General features: G+C 42.5%; 2 protein-coding genes across 3 annotated transcripts; one reads left to right on the top strand and one right to left on the bottom strand.

The window, feature by feature from the left end:
- Positions 1–758: 758 nt before the first annotated feature.
- LOC136956353 (leucine-rich repeat LGI family member 2-like) lies at positions 759–4,985 on the bottom strand. The gene is made up of 8 exons (XM_067250256.1): positions 4,688–4,985; positions 4,429–4,500; positions 4,269–4,340; positions 3,954–4,025; positions 3,704–3,775; positions 3,101–3,270; positions 2,465–2,629; positions 759–2,315 (listed from the first exon to the last, which is right to left on the bottom strand). Exons 1-8 carry the CDS (start codon positions 4,861–4,863, stop codon positions 1,480–1,482), a joined length of 1,635 nt encoding a protein of 544 aa, XP_067106357.1. The 5' UTR covers positions 4,864–4,985; the 3' UTR covers positions 759–1,479.
- Positions 4,986–10,256: 5,271 nt separating this feature from the next.
- Positions 10,257–19,453, top strand: LOC136956352 (uncharacterized protein C4orf54-like). 2 transcript variants are annotated; one of them, XR_010878221.1, is made up of 3 exons: positions 10,257–15,061; positions 17,598–18,259; positions 19,035–19,453. XR_010878221.1 is itself a non-coding variant. In XM_067250255.1 (2 exons), exon 1 carries the CDS (start codon positions 10,331–10,333, stop codon positions 15,038–15,040), a length of 4,710 nt encoding a protein of 1,569 aa, XP_067106356.1. In that variant the 5' UTR covers positions 10,257–10,330; the 3' UTR covers positions 15,041–15,061; positions 17,598–19,453. The 2 variants fall into 2 exon arrangements, 1 of the variants encoding a protein (XP_067106356.1); XM_067250255.1 differs by having other exon boundaries at positions 17,598–19,453.
- The last annotated feature ends 1,206 nt before the right edge of the window (positions 19,454–20,659 follow it).

Raw genomic sequence — 20,659 nt, 5'->3', positions numbered from 1 at the left:
CGGGATATGATTCCGACTGTAAACAGTCTTGCGTAGGGATTCTATAGATCTAAGCATTTGTGCAACCTCACGCAGAAATTCGAGCTTCAATGACGCGTCTCCGTTTGCTAATTTCCGCCAATCAGATGCGTCGAAAACTTCAGCAGTGGGCAGCGAATTGCGTAGATTTGTTTTTGTAACGTAGATGTAGTCTACGTTTTTGTTGGATGTGCAAAATTAAATTCTGTTTTAGGACGTAGTTTACTTTTAGTAAAATGTAAATTACTTTCTTTTCTAACGACCCTTGAAATCAAATAATCTTGAATGTAATTGTGCAGGAAAAATCTATTTTACAAAGAAAGCCCACTCAGTCAAGATAAACCTTAATGTTTTAAATACCACCTTCCTCCTAGAGTGCTATACTGCTTGCATTAGGTTGAGGATCTTTTAAAGCCCCCATTCGCATTGATGGATCTGAGGTGGATAGAGTCTCCTGCTAAGTAAGTTCCTTTGTGTTTTCTTAAAGGATGACCATTATAAATGTCAGCCATTCATTGAGCCGGTCCCTTGCCTTATTTTTGCATGCCAGAGAGCTTGCTCGGTAGCCTAAGAAAGTGCTGATAGCACTCACACTTTTTGCTATCCTGCACACTTCCGTCTCTGCTACACGGGAACATTGTTCTCTGTTAAGTGCGAAGTGAAAGTACTGTATGTTGTGGAGAATAACACACACAACCCGTTCCTACAAGATGTAACAAGAAAACATTTAAAGGGTCTGCATGTTCCTGACAGCCATTCTGCTTTATTTCAAATGTTGACCATGTATTAGCAGATAAATAAGATTTTTTTTTATGTGGCAAAAACACTACTTTGATGTCTTATCAAATGACCATACAGGGACCTAACCCTATGGCTGTCACACACTGGATTGATAAATGAGATATTAAAGGCAGCAAGTTCATAACATTATTAATATTTTCCACGCATAATATATTAATATCTGGTTGACTGTACTAATGTAGTACACATCTCGTAGCGAAATATTAAAGCATTCTGTTATAAGGATTAACATTCATTTTGCATAGGATTTCAGGCTATATTATTGACACTCTAATTTGATTATACAGGCACTGTTCTGTTGATGCTATATTAAGGTAATCCCAGCTATACAAATTACATGTAAAATATATTTTCCAACAATTATTCTAAAGTTGTATCAAATGGATTACATTTGATACAACATTAACAATACTTTGCCATGGCCACAGCCAACATATGCATCGTTAGCCTACACCATTGCAGAGATTTAAGATATGTCTCTATCTAGGCCAGGGATATTACAGTATAACACTACTATTGCAAACAGAAAACATTCATCTTAAGTACAGTATATTAATCTTTCTTCCTGAACAGCCAGCAAACATTTTTATTCAAGGTAGTGAAGGCAGAGGTCTGCTCCTTAGTCATCTACAACTACCCTCAGCCAGCCCTAGCTAGTTTTCATAGGCTCAAGTCAACAATTACATGTTCAAAGACCATAGATTTGCCTTTGAAGCTGGAGGAGAAAATAAAATTCCGTCTGTCATTGGACACAATGGTGAAGGAACGTGGAGACTGCACATAGATGTCCTTGAACTTGACGAAGGTCTTGGTGTCCTCACTCCAAAGATAGATCTGTGTGAAGGAGTAGTCACTGCCCAGGGCCAGATAGTGTCTCTCCTTGAAAGAAAACGGCTGGAGGATCATAGCCCCACGGGACGGCAGGGCCTGCAACTCACTGAACTGCTTGCTCGTCCACTTGAGGATTTTGGAGTCGCCTATGTAGCAAGTCATGGCCAGATAGAGGTCATCTTCGACCAGAAAGGCCTTGACCGCCACCACATCATCTACATTTGGGATCTCGCCATGAAGCATGAACTTCAGGGTGCTTTTGTTCCAGATATAAATGACAGGCGCCTGTGAGCGGCTGGCCAGAATCAGATTGGCTTTCCCATCCACTTCAATGAACTCAGCGTCGGTGTCTCTGAACCACTCGTGAAGGAACTGGTAGGAAAAGAATCCGGTTTCGTTGCGATCCGGTTCGTCAGTCCACTTGTAGAGCGTGGACAGGCCTGCTTTGGAGCTGTCAACAATCACAAAGTACCACTCGCCTGCGATCTGGAAGACCTCAATGTCGTTAGGCTTGGAAATGTTAAAGACTTCAATGGTTTGGAACTTGGTGAACTTGTTCTGCTGGTCGTCAAATTTGTAGATGTGGGACCCACCGAAAAGCTGGGTCATGATGATCAAGGCGTGGTTTTCAATCACAATCGACTTGCATCCAACAACAGACTTTCCTGTAGTAACATTAAAATCATTCATGGTATCACTCATCATCATTAAAATCAAACAAAACACCTACACATAGTATCACCATTGATGTGCATGACTACTATGACTGATAAAAATCCCCCCATAAATGTATGATAACGAGGTAATGTCAAACCTGTGATGTTATCGAAGCGTCTGAAGTTCATTTCAATGTGGTCCCATTCCATTACCACACAGCTGTTGGAGTTGGGGGCCGCCAGGGCCACATAGATGTCCTCCTTATGGGAGAAAATGTCCGCCGACAAAGCTTGGATGGGAATTGACTGATGACGGACAAAGTCTGTAGGTCATGAAAGAAATTACAAAGTGGGCAAATTAAAAGAGTAACTAAGAGTATGGTTAATTTAATTGCTGTAGTACAGGGACTCCCCGAAGACGCAACTCTAACCAAGTTATTAATCATTCATTATCAGCACCATTCAAGTGGTCCCTTTTAGACCTACATTTTGAGCCAAGAAAGTAAATTGCAAAGTAAATACAAATCAATAACATTTAATCCTATTGCTTGATCACACAGCTTCTCATTAAACATAATTGGTAGGATCCATAAATACATACCATGAATAATAAACAAGACCTATTTGTCAGGCCTCTGTTTTACTATAGCAATCTAATCAAATCATTGGAAATTGACCATTTGTCAAGATGGAGTATTGAGTATGATAATTAAAAAAACGGTATACTTTCCATTATTTAGCAGTCAATTACATTTCATATACCACTGAGGGGTGAAATGTAGGGGCTGAATTACCTGTGGAGATGCACTCTCCAGGCTGGATGGGAAGGTCGTTCAGTCTCTTGCCCTTCATATTACTTGGTCCTGCACAATAGACATCTGATACTGTGGCATTAGTGTTTTTCAGCCACGTCATCAGCCACTTGTTCTCACAGTTACACTGAAATGCATTTCCTCGCAGATCCCTGTCATACAGTACACAGTGGAAGAGTAATGGTTACAAGAGCAGAGGGTGTCATGAATTATGAATACAAATTAAATTCAGGTATTTAGAAAAGGCTTTTTCACATTCAAAATGTGTTTTACTGTCTACCTTGTAGGGTGCAAAACTAGTATTTATTATTATTTAAGAAAAAAGTCATTTAGAAAAACCTCAAATCACATATTGAGATTAAGGTTGTTTTTACATCTGCTGCCCTAATGAGGTTGATTTAAACCTCAAGGAATTTCACATGGGATGAGTCCAAACTTGATTTGACCTGCTGATAAATCAAGTGTACACTTGCTTCAGCCATGACATGAGTTCAAATTAATCACATCTCGGAAGATGGTGGAGAAGTCCACCATGTAAGCCATCAATCATCCATGATTGAATATTGGCTTCTTTTGCTTACTCACAGCTCCAGCAGGGAGACCAAGTCATAGAAGAGATCCCTTGGCAGGACCTTCATGTTGTTGTTGGCCAGAGACCTGCAACAGACAAGGACCGCAGTGGGGAGTTAGAAAAACGAGGCGTCATCATGGAGAAAGGATGGAGGTAAGATGGAGGCAGAGGCAGAATGGAGGCAGGAGGGTTGTAGGTGTGAATGTATGGGGTGGGGAGAGATGGAGGTAAGACATAAGATGATGTCTAGTTCAACACACTTACAAATGTGTCACATCCCGAAGTCCTCTGAGGGCATTTTTTGTGATAGTTTCTATCTTGTTTCCTTCAATAAACCTGTAAATATGAAGTAGAATTAGGCAGGAGGAGGCATTGGCATAAAAGATTAGTCTGCACCTGTTGCAGTTTTGGAGGATTTCTGCCAACCTTAAGGTTTGCCAATTTTCCTACCTCATCAATAAATCCCATGTTTTTTTTCCCCGCCTTGAAAATGTCAGGGCTATTCTTACAAGGAAAATGTGCAGTGTAAAGAAGTTTTCAACGTTCGCCATATTAGATTTATTTGGACAAATTACTTACAAATACTCCAGGTGGGGTAATCCGGAAAATGCGTCATCATTGATGGTGGTCAATGCGTTTGAATTTAAAAGGCTGTAGACAAACACACACACACACAAACAATCTGTGATAGTTTTGTGGTGGAAGTGACGAGCAGTGAAAAAAAACGAAATTAACTTACAGCAACTGTAGAGAGGGCATGAGTGAAAACATGGCCTCTGTGACCTCAGCAAGCGATCCATTTACTATGCTCCTATTTGAAAGGAAAGTGATACATAGTTCCATCAAAGTACAATATACCCCTCAGGCTATTTTACAGGACATAACGAGGACACAATATCTCTCCTTGAAATACAAAACTTTCGTGCATTCTTAGCCTTTATTGGTCATAAACCTTTAGAGGTGTGTTTTCGATTTCTGCATGGAGATGGGCTACTTACAAAGAGTTGATGTCATTCGGAATAGTCCGCGGGATTTGCGATGTTCCGACGCACATAATGGATTCCTTGGAACAGGAGCATCCTGAAGGGCATCTGAAAATCCTTTTCGATTGAACCCCACGAACAATGTACATAAGCGTCAAACTGACCAATAACCATTGCTTAGGCGCTGACATGTCGATTATTTACCATTTATAAAGATAACTGAGACCGATTTAATCCACGCTCCCTCTCGCCGGTCCGTGACATGAAATGCAGCACAGTCTAGAAACCCTGACACAAGCAGTTTCCGCTGCAGTTGTCCAATCACCCTTGACTACTTTTTTGATCAGATTATCTCAAGACTAATTTACTGTTGTGGAAATAAGGTTTTATTATTATACCAACCAATTCAAAATCAAAATTATTACGTTTCCCAAAATGGTCATGAATGGTTGTAAAAATGTGTACAATTTCAGCACCATGGACAGAGCCAAGTAACTAAATCATTCGGCTACAGATGGAACTCATGGCTTTAGTTTCACAAGCATTTAGCACAATGAAGGGCACTGTATTGGCTGCATAATTTGACATTATTCAAACCAGTGATCATGGACCAAACCAGTGCACCTATTATTCAAATGATAAGCAACTGTAAGGCATGGGCTGAATCTTATTATAAATAATTGATGCAGCTATGTCTGGTGATCTCCGAACGTGTTGCCCAAGATCAGTATCCATGATACTCACAAACACCTCTCAAATGTTAACAACCAATTGCAAAAAACGAACCTTGCTGCGTTGGTTGTTGATGAGCATTAGGCTACTTGGCTTAAGACGACGCCCTCCATTGTTGTTCCAACACCCTATATTGACAATCTTAATGGCTTTGTGATTGTATTAGGCATTAAATCGACAAAGTACAAAATAAGTGCATGCATTAATCATTTATAGCTAGCTTTACAGTAAATATCTGTGCTAAAGTGTGGCTCAGCAGGTCTAAGTGTAGGCCTACATACTATCATCATAAATCTAGTTATTTTAACTTGCTAAAGCAAGCCCTACCATTGTTCCACTTACAAGCTTTTGCAGGTTGAAGGTTTACTGCAGGTCTATTGCAGTATAGTTATGTCGACCATTAATCTTGAACTAACTGTAACTGTATATCAGCCATCATAAGAGCGGGAGTCTGATGGAAATTGTGCTGATCGATGAATGTACTAATGTTGAACAGGGGAATGGATAACAGGTCAATAAGTTGTTTCTATAATGTGTAGGCTGTAGCCTATGTCGTAGTGGTGATAGTGCTTTGTAATGCTGATCATTTAAGTTCTTAAATTGACCACAAGAGGGAGGCAAATCAATGACATCAAAAAGAGTTTTAGCCGCAGGCACACTTTGCCATAGCCAATTCCACACTTTATTTATTACATAGGCTATTAAATCGCTGAGCATAGCTCAAATCGGCAGTCTGGAGCACCTATTCCAATAGTTATAAATAAAATACAATTAATAATAGGCCTAGGGTTTAAAAAAATAATAATATTAATGTAAGCTTAGGCCTAATACATTCTGCTCTTCTTCACTTATTTGCTCCATCCTTACTGTTCGTGAATCCAAACACATTTTAATGCTTTGCTAAAGCATAAACATGCAACAATTCATTATAATTAAAGTCATTGCTGAAACGGACGACCAAAGTAGCCTGATGTCGGAAAGAAAGCCAGTGGGTGGTCAATCAAATTTTTTGTTCTAACTAGATCCTAAGTAGGTGTGGACCATGGTAAACAGTAGCCTATTAGTAGCCTATTAGCATGGCAGAAATTGACCACCCCACCAAAAGGCAGCCAGCTCACATGTCTGACATTGCTGAAATAATTTACTACAGCTCTGAATCTCGCATTGCTGTTTTTAGGCCGGTCCATCGCTGAATCACTCGCGACACTTGCATACTGAAACCGGATGATACTGCGATAAACGTCGCCTATCCGCTCTCAATTTCCGATTCGTGCCAGATGTAATATACGTTCTGTATAACGTCGTCGGGACATATCACCTACTGTAGACTCCCTTTTTGACGGTTCTGTACATAATTGACACACGTGTTGCACCAGCAGGTCCAGACAAGCTCAGACATTTGTCTCACAGAAGCATTACGCCTGTCATCATGTAAACGGTATCGAATGACCTCCTCATCGTGTAGAATACATAGCATGTTTCACATGATATTGCTCTAGTGGGTTTGCAGGGTCTCACTCTGCCATAGCCTACTTAAAACCCAAGTGCAGCAAATACTCCATACAATAAAGCAGAAACTACTGCAATTCCAATGAGCCACCCTAAACAACTAGATACAAGGTTATAAAACGGACCAGTCCCTCTACACGTTTTTTCTCTCCTTTGAGCTGTTAACATCAGCTAAACGCATAGAATTAACCCTTAACCCCCCATACAACCAATGAACCAGCACAAGCATGAACCCTGAGCTGACCTGTTGACCCAATAGAGGAGGACTCTAAATGCCTGTAGGTCCACTGGTGGCCTTTAGCTGCTGGTTAATGTTTCATGGCAGGTGGTCAAACACTCAGTTCCTTGCTATATCACCAGAAACAAGGCCTCTTGAGGCTCTCTGGAGTGTCGCTGAGCAACCCCAGCTTGACAGTTTGATGTGGTGAGGTTAGATAGGATATATGGTGGGGTTATGGTTGAGATAAAGTGGACACTCGTACATCATTTTGAGTTGTAACCGTAGTTAAAATTTCTCAGAACTGTTTGGCTTAGCCTAGCAGGGTGTTTTTCACATGGTATGTAATAAACTGCAAACAGGCCCAGTCTGAAATAGAGCCTGCATTAGCTTTAGTGCATTAGCAATTGCAGTTTCATAAGGCATGTTTATTTTTATACTACCTAAGGGATTTTACACGTTCAGTAAAAGTCAACAACAACTTTTGAACTTGCTGTCTTTTTTCTTCACATCTGCCTTGACTGTACAGCCCATGTACTGTTGAGTATGCAGAGTACTGCAGTGTGTGCAAGAGAGAGAGATACTGTATGAAGTGAGAGAGGGGGAGTAGAAGATAAAGAGAGAGGGAAAGAGAGAAGAGAAGGGGGAGCCAGCCTATAGGGGGAGTAAGGGGGGCATTTAAAAAGGTCTCCACATAGACGATCCACGGCTTTGATTAATGGTGCTCATGATTTAACACCTGCTGTTTTAATGTGGCCACTGTAAGTAACTGATCTCAGCATGCCTGCGTGAGCGGTCCCTATTTTAAATAGCCACCTAAATTTATCATCTTTGTGGAGGTCATTTAAACCTGTATGGTGCAAATGTATCGTGAGGGAGACGGTGTAAGAGTGAGAGACAGATAAACTGAAACAAAAACAGACAGAAAATCACACAGAGATCTGGTGGCGACAGGTGGGATAAAGGAAACGCAACTTTCTGTTTGGTTTTCAAGAGGGAAATTTCCTTTTTATGTGTGCAAATAGTCCTCTGAAACAAAAACCCTTGACAAGATAACCAGTCGTTCTGCTTCTGGGGTGGGAAAACTTTAGATTTTCAAGCGAACAATCCCTTTAAGTGTGCACTCTTACAAATGGCAGCTGTTTGCCCGGGCCACTCCCTCCTACATTTCATACATGTGGGGCCCCAGCAAGCGACAACTTTCTTTGACACTTGTGTAGATCTGAAAGGTTATGTTATATCATACGCAAAATGGGAGACAACTATTGTGACTGTAATCTTTTCTATAGATGGAAGCTGACAGTTAGGCCTGAAGAGACTGTGTTTTGCGTTTATTCTGAGGCCTTCTGTGTGTTCTGTTTGACCTGGAATAAAATAAACAATAGAGAATAAATTAAGATAGGTTAAGTAATGTGGTATACACGCATTTAGTCTTACGTTTTCTATAAATGGTATTTCCATTCACTGGGCTGCACCCTCCCTCTAAATCAATGACTTCTGACAACCCTATGAGTTCTTTGTGGCCCACTGAACAACACAAGCTGGCACTGGCTATTTCACTATATTAAGAGTTTGCAGCTGTCGCAATCGTGGGTGGAGCGTTGATAACATTCAGCTGTCAACAAATGTTTTTGGTCCAATGTATTTAGAGCTACCACACACTTTAGGCGACTGCATGATTTGTTGCCAACTCGTCTCCTTCACCTGACTTTCGATTGTCGTGGCCTCGCTGTTGTGTGATGTCAGCGCCTAGTAACAGTCTTACACTGGCCGAAGTAGTGCCACTAGTGATACAAAGAGTAGCGGGTGTTATATCATGGTGTTTCCAGTGCGACTTTAAATTTGTGAAATGTTCTGGAGTGCATCCGCATGTAACTTTCTTCACGTAGCCTACAAGCCTAGGTTGCATAGGCCTACATTTATTTTAGGCTACACGCACATTTTCAGCAATTAACACAAATAAACAATGTAGTCCAAAAGCTCACGTAATAAATCTGCAAATAGAGTTCAATAGCCTATAATGTCAAATCACAAAATCTGCTTTTAACGGCTTTTTAGAGATAAAACAAAAATTGGTTTGTTTTCACACGAAAGGGGAGCTGTTCTTACAAGAAAGGTGCTGAAAGCTATCTTTGTTGTCTTGTCAACTTCACTTAATTGTTGACTTAGGGGATAGGAGCATGTCTAATATTATTCAGCTGACTTTTCCTCACTAGAATCACAATTCAGGATGTATGCGTGCATACAAAGAGACGTGTATGTCTTATTCACTTGGCAATTGTGCGTCTACTGTAGCAAAGCGGTTGGGGTCTTGCTGTCGTCCAGCTGTTAAAAATAAATCTCGTTCTGCAGCTCCACAATCAATTAAATTCAGTTAGTATGCTTTATTGTGATGAATGTTCAGGTCAAACAATGTTGCCAAAGCCGTCCACAGAGAACGGACAACACATGTAATTATTAACACATCATATAACTTAATTAGCCTAAAAGTCACAAACAGACAAGTAGCCTAAAATAGGCATAATGCCAAGTTACATGTAACGTAGGCTACTATTACGTTTACACAATCAATTTGCCCTATATTTGTGACAAACCCCATAAAAAATAAGATTTAATATGTATTGTAGGGCGAGTTTGCTCGTTGCCTACTACTTGAAAACACTCAAGTCATTAGATCATCAATTGGCCATTTTGTTTCATTTACTGACACTTGCAGGGCAGTGTAAGCGCTATCATTTTACAAGCATACGGTTCGACATCCACAGGTCATGTACACCGTCCTGCCTGCACGTTTACCGCTATAGAATATATTGTGCACTTCTTAAACATGCACAGTTCTGTGTTCACATTTACTGTGCGGAAAGTTTTGACCACGGACTCCGCCTATGTCACTGGAATGTCATCCAAAATAAGACAAGCGTCACACAACACAAGCAACTGTTGTCAAGATAGCAGCGTGTGAGAGCAAACACTCCATAGAAGATCTATCGAGGACATATAATTACATCAGAGAGAAGGGAATTCCTGGAGACTCAAAATTGACTCTCGCCCTCAACCTTCACCCTCACTGCTCCCCCGTTCCCCTCCCCGCGCGCGCTGTCTCTCTCGCTTTCCCAAGCTTCTCCTGCGCGCAGAGTTTTCCGTCCCGTGTCTAGATAACATCGCAAACAAAGACCATCTAACGGTAAGAAAACAGACAAATGGAAGCAGTTGAGAAAACTCTCACTTACCAAGAACACACTGGACTAAACAGAAAGCTGCTCCCAGTCGACAATAATTACAAGGACAAGTGCCAACCTGACACAAAAAGCCTCGAATCCAATTACGTTGATTTGGATGACCTGCTTGATATGAAATCAGAGGGCACAAAAACTGTGAAAGTGACTTTTACCGGCGAAGGTAATCAGCTCGCTGTGTTCAAATGCAACAGTGACACCTCTGGAGACAGGAGTCCCGGAGTTCGAGTGCTTGATGATAATGTTGATCAAATATGTTCAAAGGACTATCATGAGCACTCACAGGGCGACTGGACTGACAGGACCGTTGTGGACGAGCCCCCAGTGGAAACGTCTCTGACAGGAGTTCCCAACTGCAATGTGGACTTTCAAAATGGGAACACAAGAGAGTTCCAACCTAAAATCGAGTTCCATGATGACAACCTACAAAATGTTGGCAGTGAATGTGAGGAATTACAATATACGGACATGTATTTAAACAGTAAAAGTGAGTCTGACGACGCGGCGAGCGTGGTGCTCTCCGAGGCAGAGCACTGTGAGCCTGACACAGTGGAGGATGAGTCCCACTACATAACCACTCATGAAATCCAACTGACAGAGCTCGACCATGATGTCGATTATGACTTTGGACGGGGAACCTGTTGGGATTTGGAGGACGATAATCTTGTGTACTCGTTTGTGGATTATGCCTCTTTTGAAAGTGACGAAACAGCGGAGGGGACTTTGATAGTGGAGGGAAAGGGTCAGACAAAAGTGAAAAGTAGCAAGGCGCATAATAATAATGTACTCCAACGCGCCGGAGGTGCAGTTGTCAGCACCGAGCAAGAGAGTGATCTTTGTGATTCGGACAAATGCGCCAGCTCAGATGAAAGCGCGTTCAAAAACCAAAACGGTAGTGGAAATCCGTCAGGCCAAATTCACTTGTCCATTAAGACCTCTTCTCGAGCCATAAACGACTCTAACAATATAATTGAGAAGGAAAACATTTGCTATCATACCAAACATATGGGAGATGGGAGTCATTTCTTTTTTACAAGCACTGACGCCAGAGCGGAGACATTATGCGACAGAGCCCAGTACTTTATCCCCGCCCCAGGGCGCCAGCACCTCGCTACCAAATTAAGGGGTAAAGATATTAATGAGTATTCCAGCGGTGCGTCAAGTTCAATCAGTGAACTCGACGATGCAGACAAGGAGGTGCGTAATTTAACCGCCAAGTCTTTCCGAAGTTTGGCATGCCCCTATTTTGATGCCATTAATTTAAGCACTTCAAGCGAGTCTTCCATGTCAGAATACAGCCTTGGCTTGAACAAGTGGTCGGCATATGTCGACCTAAAATATGGCACCATGTCACATGGAAGAGAAAATAATCTTCTCGCACATAAGAGTGCCCAGTTAGAAATTAGTAAACATGCTGAGTTAAAAAACAGGAATGGCAAGGCTACATGTAACAAGAAAGTGCCCCAAACCAGAATGTATGCTTTGAATAAGAAAATGTCAAGTTCACAACAAGAATCCTCATCCACAAAAAATATACAAATGAAAGGTCAACCGGGACAGGGAGAGGTTATTACACTGACAGAAACACTGAATTTTCGTTGTAATGTTGAAACAGGGTTACCTGAACGAGGAAGGCTTCCAAAATGTTCCGAAAATGCGAAACGATCACGTTCCAAGGATGAGGTTACGGGCAACGCGCCAGGCAGGCAAGGGTGTGAAGCTAGCTACGAACACAGTGACGCTGTGGACAGCATGGAAGACACACACAAGAAGGCAATTTTCGCCTCAAGCCTTTTGAAAAATGTAATATCCAAAAAGATGCAGTTTGAACAAGAACGGAAAATGGAGCGGGGGGAAATACGAGACACATATCCCTCTCACTCCCCATGCTTTCAGTGCAAGGATCAAGACATGAGAGAGAGAGGCTTGAGGAGAGGCTTACCAAGACAGTCCTCAGAAACAAGCTCGGGATTCACCCCTAATTCTCTGGATGAGCTAGAGGTGGAAGAGAGCAGGCCCGGTTCTTGTGACACCTCAGAAGAACGAAGTAGCGACACGGAGACCGAATCTTTAGAAGGCGCACGGCCGACAACTGAGCTAGCAGTTGACATAAAAAAGGACCCAATTGACAGTTCGAGAGGACCGCTTAGCCGTAGTCAAAACAGTGCATTCAAATCCTGGAAGGATGGAGAGCAGGAGCCTCAAAAGGAGCCTGAAGTCGATGGAGTTTTGGGTGACACACCCTCAACACAAAATAACACAGGGGGGAATGAACTGGACACTGGAGCTGTAAGTAGCAAGCTAACAAAATTATCTCACTTGTTCGTTCCAAGTTCTCAGCTTCTTCCTAAAGATCAGGAAGCGCGAGAACAGCTGTCTCAACATTCACCTGGGATAAATGCGCCCCTGAGTCTTAAAGTGGGCGGGGAAGGACATTTAGGTATGGGGGGATATGGAAACGCAAAAAAGGTACCTGAGATAAAAATATGCCTAAGAAGCGTAAAAGAAAACAAACTTTGCCCTCTAAACATTGCAAACTTGTTGACTCCTAAGATAGGTTATACCACTGTAAACCCAATGAAGACAGCAGGTAACTCCAAGTGTCATGTGCTGGCTGTGTCGGATAAGATACCACACTTCACAGTCAGGGATATTAGAGACAACAAGGTTAAGTTCCAAACTCCCATTTATCAGGTGAGAGATGTGCGCAAATTGGTTAAAAGTTCATATCCGTCTATTTCATTGGATAGCTGCGAACAAAGGCCCCAAGTTAACCCTCCTGTATCAGCAGAAATTCGGGAGAATAATGAAGGTTCAAAGAAGGAAACAAATAAGACCCCATCTCCATCTCCAATCGTGATAAAGTGCCAGTCTGTGAATAATAGCAATTTGAAACAACGAGCCCAGTTGTCCGATACGCCGTTACGTAAACAAAACGATGCTGACCGATCATCTCCAAAGGTTCCCCCGGAAAATGCCAAACACGAAACCTCATCCCCTTTTCGAATAACGGGCCGAGTTGCACCTGTCTTTTCCAAACAGGCTAACCCCGATCAATCCGAAATTCAGTTCAATATTGAAACAAAAACGGCAAAAACGAGGCAGGAGAAATCGGCTGATACTGGAGAAAGGAAACCTGAAACAAAAATCCCCAAACAAGCGGCTCTAGAGAAACTGAAAGCTGCTGTAAAAACTATGGAACAGCTTTATGTGTTTGACAGAAATGAGTGGAAACGTAAAACACAGGCTCCTCGACCCATCACCGACAGCCACGTTCTGTCACTCATTGCCCGGGAAGAGCAAGGTGGGCCGGTGAAAGCCGACTTAGAAGAGGAGCCAGGTGGAGCATCATGTAATGAAAGACTGACACATTTTGAACCTCAAACATTTGTGAACATGACAGAAACACGCAACGCACGAGAGGATAAAGAAACTGTGAAAATTATACATGTCCCATATAATGAGGATACTTTTAAAATTCAGTCACAACAGAGTAAAACCTTTAGTAACAAAAGCGTGTTCCATTTATGGAATAATAATCAGACACCAGTCAGCACAAGTTCTACTCATAACAACTCACTTCAAAGTGGCATTCAGTCCCAAACCCCCTCTATCCCTATGAAAAGCATCAGCTGTAATACCTCAAAAGTCCCACTGTCATTCAAAATATCCCCCACAAGAAGAGCCCCAGTGGACAGGGTTAGGCTCAAAAACAGCCCTACAGACATCAGTGCTCAACAACAGTCTTCCAAACCTGGCAACCCGGAATCTGAAAACTATCTGACTATACCTGTGAAAGGCTATGTAGGTGAAATCAAGTTTCCAAGCCAAGACCGTAAGCTAACTGGCAACCCGACCACAATCATTCAAACCACTATCGATGACACAAAGAGATGCGATCCTTCGGCTCTACCCCTAAGGCATACCCCTATTGTCATGGAGACACATTCCCCTGACCCCCAACCGGCCACTATCTACCACAACTCTGTGCCAGCGTCCTTGCAGCCCCCCCAGCCGCACGTGTTCTGCTTCTCCCCCCCCATCCCTACCCTTTCCCCCACCCCCTCGGGCGTGGACTCCTACCAGCAGATCCAGAGGAAGATGCTCCTGGACCCCACCACTGGTCAGTGCTACCTAGTGGACACCCCGGTCCAGCCTGCCACTAAACGCCTCTTCGACCCTGAGACTGGACAGTTTGTGGAAGTGCCCATGCCAGCCCACCAGCCGCCCATCAACCCCATGACCCCTGTCACCCCTGTGCCCATGTCTATCTCCCCCTTGGCACTCAGCCCAGGGGCGTTCGCGCCCACCTACATGATCTACCCGAGCTTCATCCCCTCACCCGCCTTCCCCACCCAGACAGTGTCAGCCCAAGGACTGTCCAGGATGGAGGATGACAACGCAAGTAAGAAGCCCCAGGGAAAGCACACAGGTCCGCATGCTGGGAAGGAGGCTAACATGACTGGGGCGGAGAGCCCGTACTACAGCGCCACTGGAGGTAGCGTTCAGCACCCGGTGCTGCCCGTGAGCCGGGGACACGTCACCGCCAGGGGTGTTGCTGCCACCTCGGACGGAAAGCCCGTCATCAGCATCACAACGCAGCAGGGGCCCCGGATCATCGCCCCACCCTCTTTCGATGGCACCACCATGAGCTTCGTGGTGGAGCATCGATAACACAGAGGAAGTAGCACACACGTAAGTGCTTTTGGATTATATGATCTCATGGGCTCATATATCAGTTTTTATAAAAAGCACCACTGTATACTGTTTATTACAAAACACTAACATGGAGTGTCTTGAAATGCTTTTATTACTTGACTGCCCCAAAATAAACCCAACGTAACCTGACTGCTATTAGCCTATGACGTGACCTAGACATCTTGACCATGTCAAATCACATGGTCAGTATAAAGTGAATAGGCCAGTCTTAGGAGAAGGCCTCTTTTGTAAATTACATTTAACCTCTTAGATGACAATCCATCCAAGTGCACGTGATTGTATCCAGTGTTAACACTAACTTACAGCACATTAAGACCACAGTATGGGTGGGTAGACACCAAACCAAAACGTTAATCTATTTAAAATGCTAACATGTTTTTGCACTCCAGTGGCAGTGTACAGTATCTTCTTGCACGGGCAAACACTCAAATTTGTATGTTTCATTCAGGAAGAAGTTGTTTGTTCACAGAATGTGCAGCAATCATTCCAGCGTGATGAATTTCTCCAGGCATTCACACGTTTGCAACTGTAACAGAGAGAGGCTGTCCATGTTAGAGTTCTTGGGCCTGGATAAGCGCCAGCCTTCATGTTAGAGGAGGCATGTCATTTCACTGCAGATGATCTGGTATGCTACAACATGTTGGCCACCATGTTTGCGTTGTACTGGAGTGAATGGTGCTAATGCAGCAGCCATTGGTGGCGGCGCAGCGTTAATAGACACTGCCCAGTTTCTTGACACCCGCAGGGGTAACTCGACCAGGGTGGTAGGTCCTCTGGCTGGCCCTTGCTCAATCGGGAGGTAGGGTTATCAGCCCTGATCTGTCTGTGGCGAGACATACAGTTGTGTTCCTTCTTCTCTGCATTACACACCGGCGGGTTATTTGTATGACGCTACACAAGCCTGTGTTTACACAGTGTATTCTTGGGGTTTGACATAAAGGTGACCTGAACTATCATAGTTCACAAGACAGTCCAGTCTTAATTTGCTGCTCTTTACTCCACTCAAAGCTCGGGATGTTTTGGTTTAAACCCACAGAGAAGAATACAGTATTCTCTTCTTTCTTTTTAGTGGCATATTATAGAATTAACCTTTGGTTCCAACTAGCTCTTTAAAAGTATATGTTCCCCTGTAGTCATCATAATTATAATCAATATATATTCATAATCCCATAATCATCTATTCTGAATCAGATACACATTAAATAGAAAGATCTAGCACATCATACATGTACTGTATGCTCAGCAGCACATTATAAACACATTACAATGTTGTAACAATAGTTAACCTGTTAACCAGTTAACTGTAATAACTTTTGTTGTGCGACACGTCTAAACCTCCCCCCTCCAGGTAAAAGCAAACCTTCACCATTCTTTTTTCAAAAACCCACACACGGTCTCACACACCAACACTGACAGTTTGGGGCCACCCATTCTCAGCTAATGTGTCAGCGTTTTGATCCAAATGCGTGAGGGATACATGTCAGCTGGAGTGGCGGCAGAGGGGGTCCTGGGGGTGGGGGTGATCCGGGACGGAGGTGCTGTGCCGGTGGCATGAAGGGGGCTGGGTGGGGGGGGGGGGGGGGGGGGGGGCTGGGGGAAAATGTGTCGAGGGCTCACTGGTGGTGAGATAAGGTGCTGAGGGAGAGCGGAGAGGGGGGCAGGCATGGCTGGGATAGCGACGGAGAGGGAAAGGTCAGGCAATGTAAAGTATTTGTTGTGCTGATGCAGGGAGAGGACAGCTGCTCCGAGGGATCAGGTTCAGAGCTAGCTGCCGGGAGCTTTGGAAGTGAGGCTGCGGTGGGGTCAACTTTTTATAGTCCCCTCCTCCTCCCTCCCCTCCCTCCCTTTTTCTCAAATGGAGGAGGAGCGGAGGCGGAGATCACCTTTGACCTCAACTCTTACGTAAACAAACAACCGTGCTCTGATGGTGCGGCCTCAGAATGAAGCATGGGTTTGCTCTGGTTATAACCCGCCTCACGTTAATCCCCTGACTTAAAAAAAACGGATTCCTCAGTCTGATATGTTTTCAATGCTTGTCTGTGAGTTCCTCAAAGATGCATGTCGGCAAACAGGAAATAAAAAGCATAGATGTCATTTCAGACCCTTTAATCAGGGCAGCCCTGCGATATGGTTATCCGTTTTACAAGCAATCCTTAGCTAAGAGGTAGTATAAGTAACATGTTTCCAGACAACTATTAAAACTCAATTGATGTGATGGACTTTAAGCCAGGAGTTTCATTTTACTGGCAGCACACTGGTTAGACTCATTAGACAGTGACTGGAGCTGACCAGGACTATCTCAAAGGACAGTTAGGACCTCGAGTCACATACTTTATTGACATACACACATTTTTGGTTTCTTTCTAACTTTTGCAACTTGGACCTTTCGGCATTCCAGACTTGCATGCATAACTAATGCATGCCAAGCCTTTTCTCTTTAGCTGTGTGACCTGCTTTGCACACTTTGCATCATGCACATGTTGCCTCACTGTTCTTCTCTTTTCTTTCTCAGGAGTCTTCTGAGGAGCCTGTCCTGCCCTAAACCCATTTCCAATATTGCCTTTTTCCTCCCTCCCCTAAATTGCGCTTGAAACTCTTCACACATCACTGCTCGTCACTTTCAACTGTATAGCTCTTTTGCCTTTAGTCTTTGCGACAAGTTCCTGTTCTGTAAAGCTATGCCTTCAGGCCGCGGCCTTTCTGCAATAGTGACTTGGCACAGCTTTGATGAAGCCCAATGTAGAGTACTGGCTTCCTCTTTTTAAAAGCAGTGTTGTAACTGCAATATTGTTATTCAAAAGGAAATAGTATTGCAAAGTTATTGTTTACTCCCTAAATATGTTTGAGCGCAACATGTTTTGAGTTTGATTGAAGTACTTTAAATTAGTAAAATGGTCCCTTTGACAATCTGCTCTATTACCTGATGTACATATTTCCTCAGCAAGTGAATGCTATTAGTGTTCTATTTAGTGATATCAGTCAATAAAAATGAATAGTTCCTACGATATCATTATGAAAACGTCTCTCCCTTTCCCTTCCAACCCTCCCTATTTCTCAATTTCTCTCTTCGTCTCTCTACCTACCTCTCTCTATCTCTCTCTCTCTCACTCCCTCATGCATCTTAATCTGTGGCCGTGGGATCCATTTCATCTGATCCAAGTAAATTCAGAAGAGGTATTTCAATCATCAATCTGAAACTGAACCACACACTTTTCATCATCCTTGGAGCCATCTAGAAGTCATATCTTCATCTCTAAATAATTCTACCCTTTTCCATTACTTTTAAAAGACTATTGGTCCTTCATCTGATATAGCTCAGCTCCATGATTCTTAAATCACAACACTGTTCATGCTAGCCCAATTTCTGTATGACTGATTGTATATATATATATATATATATATATACAGTATATGTGTGTATATATATATATGTGGATGTGTATATGCGACATCCTTCTTGTATGCCAGAGCAAATGTGACGATTGGAGAAATAAGACGAGAACAGAGACTCACCAAGTGTGTGTCTCAGAATAACCGAGGCCGTGCCCTGGCCCTCTCCACATGCCTAGTGGTTTGTACAGGGGGCGATAGGTCGGTCCTATACTGTACTTGGGGCTAAGGTTTCCCAAGCAGAGATGGGCTCAGGGACTCAGCTAAGCAAAGCTTTTTAGGGGACAACCTCCTCTATGAGTTTTAGAATGATCTTTACACTTATCGTGTAAAGGAGTAGGAGATTGGTGCATATTTAAGTGGCTTACAAGTCTGTGTGTATGTGTGTGTTCAGACTTTGCAAAGCAGCCAGCAAATGTGATTACAGGCAACATGGAGATTTGCTGTTTCATTGTAAATGGTCCAATTTTAGTGTAAATTATACGTGCAATAATATATTGACAATCTCAGTAACAAGTGTTGTTTTATTTTTTCCTCCCTTTCCTTCTCCCATTTTTAGGATTTAAAAAAAAAATATATTGACATAGTCAATCAAGGCCTACAAAGACCCACATGTCTAAAACTGTGTTTCCTTTTGATTTTAACAATGTTGCATAGTAACATCTGGACCCCTGGTGCTCTCTGAGTTCCGTGTGGTCATGACAAATGCTGTCGTTTGCTGTTATTTCTTCTTTAACCAAATGTAGCATGCAGGAGCTGGAGCTGCTGGTCAGTCTACGTACCTGAAACGTTCAATGTATTTATGTCCTTGTAACAACTATATTCTCAGTGCCTTACGTTAATGCAGATAATGTGGGTTGGTACAGTGTTTGTACAGTTTGTGTTCAACTGGGCCATAGATGATCTTGGTTACTCTCTTGTTTATATGAAAGTAAGTCAGGTGGCTGAGCGGTGAGGGAGTCGGACTAGTAATCCGAAGGTTGCCAGTTCGATTCCCGGTCATGCCAACTGACGTTGTGTCCTTGGGCAAGGCACTTCACCCTACTTGCCTCGGGGGAATGTCCCTGTACTTACTGTAAGTCGCTCTGGATAAGAGCGTCTGCTAAATGACTAAATGTAAATGTAAGCCAGTGATAATAACTAATAATATTATTCATGATTGGTCAGTTCAATTATTAATGAAATTCTGAATGATTCAAGATGAACAAATGCAACTCTCACAAACTACTAAGTACTTACTGTCAAATGATTATACTATAATTTTAGGGGCAGTTGTTGACTATTTTGTACATGTTTTTTATGGGATTCATTAAAACAAGCAGCACTTTGGCCCACTGTACCTGATAGTCACCAAGTTGTATCAATCAAATGATAATTACCAAGCTGAGGACTTGTATGTCCATCTTATATTAATTAAAATGGTCAGAGTTACAGAATACCAAGTTACAGAAAACAAGCACAGCAGACACAATCAGAAACAATTCTTACTTACTTTTCTTTGTAAAATAAATAAAAAGACAGAATAACCATTGTTATTCTATCCGCCCTATGATACCAGCCGGTTATCATACAATATAAATATAAACCCCACATATTGTAAATCATAGCTTCTTACTGTGTTCATGTTTTTCATATATTTCTTGTCTGATGTTTAGCATTTAATGGAATGGTTGAAATATTGATATGTATGCAACAGAGAATTTCTATCTTGAGGGCATGTACATTCTCTTGGGTACATAGGTTAACAGTTGGCAGGCCACATTGAAACCATGTCTGAGGCATGAATACACCGTTTATAGCCACTGATTTGATTGTATAGCTTTTATTTTGAATGTCAAAGCTTTAAACTCCAATTTTGTGCATACTTCATGGATACCATGTTAACTCGTGCTTTTAAATCTGAAGTTGAATGCTATGGTTAAAAGTGACCAACGTAACAATGCAATGAAAGTAACATAATACTCTCAGAAACATGTTGTGCTCTATGTTGTTCTCTGTTAACTTTGGCAATGAACGTCTCACAAATAATAACACAAACAATAACTGGACAACAGCAATATTCTGTATGTAGCAGTAAATGTTTATGATTACAGAGAGTGTACGTTATGTATAGGATAACCAATTTATTGTTGATGGATAATTTAACATCTTAGCATAGCTCTGATTGGTGTACTGTACCCTTAT

Source organism: Osmerus mordax, chromosome 14 (assembly GCF_038355195.1).
Source record: "Osmerus mordax isolate fOsmMor3 chromosome 14, fOsmMor3.pri, whole genome shotgun sequence".
Lineage (NCBI taxonomy): Eukaryota > Metazoa > Chordata > Actinopteri > Osmeriformes > Osmeridae > Osmerus > Osmerus mordax.
Note: the sequence above shows the minus strand (reverse complement) of the source record. Positions and strands in the feature narration are given on the sequence as shown.

What these genes read in the sequence shown, in the direction of transcription:
- LOC136956353 (XM_067250256.1), bottom strand. Translation starts at nt 4,863, where the DNA reads ATGTCAGCGCCTAAGCAATGGTTATTGGTCAGTTTGACGCTTATGTAC. An exon ending in TTGGTCTCCCTGCTGGAGCT is followed by an intron (nt 3,271 to 3,703) that starts GTGAGTAAGCAA and finishes ACTGTATGACAG; the next exon opens with GGATCTGCGAGGAAATGCAT. An exon ending in TGGAGAGTGCATCTCCACAG is followed by an intron (nt 2,630 to 3,100) that starts GTAATTCAGCCC and finishes CATGACCTACAG; the next exon opens with ACTTTGTCCGTCATCAGTCA.
- LOC136956352 (XM_067250255.1), top strand. Translation starts at nt 10,331, where the DNA reads ATGGAAGCAGTTGAGAAAACTCTCACTTACCAAGAACACACTGGACTA.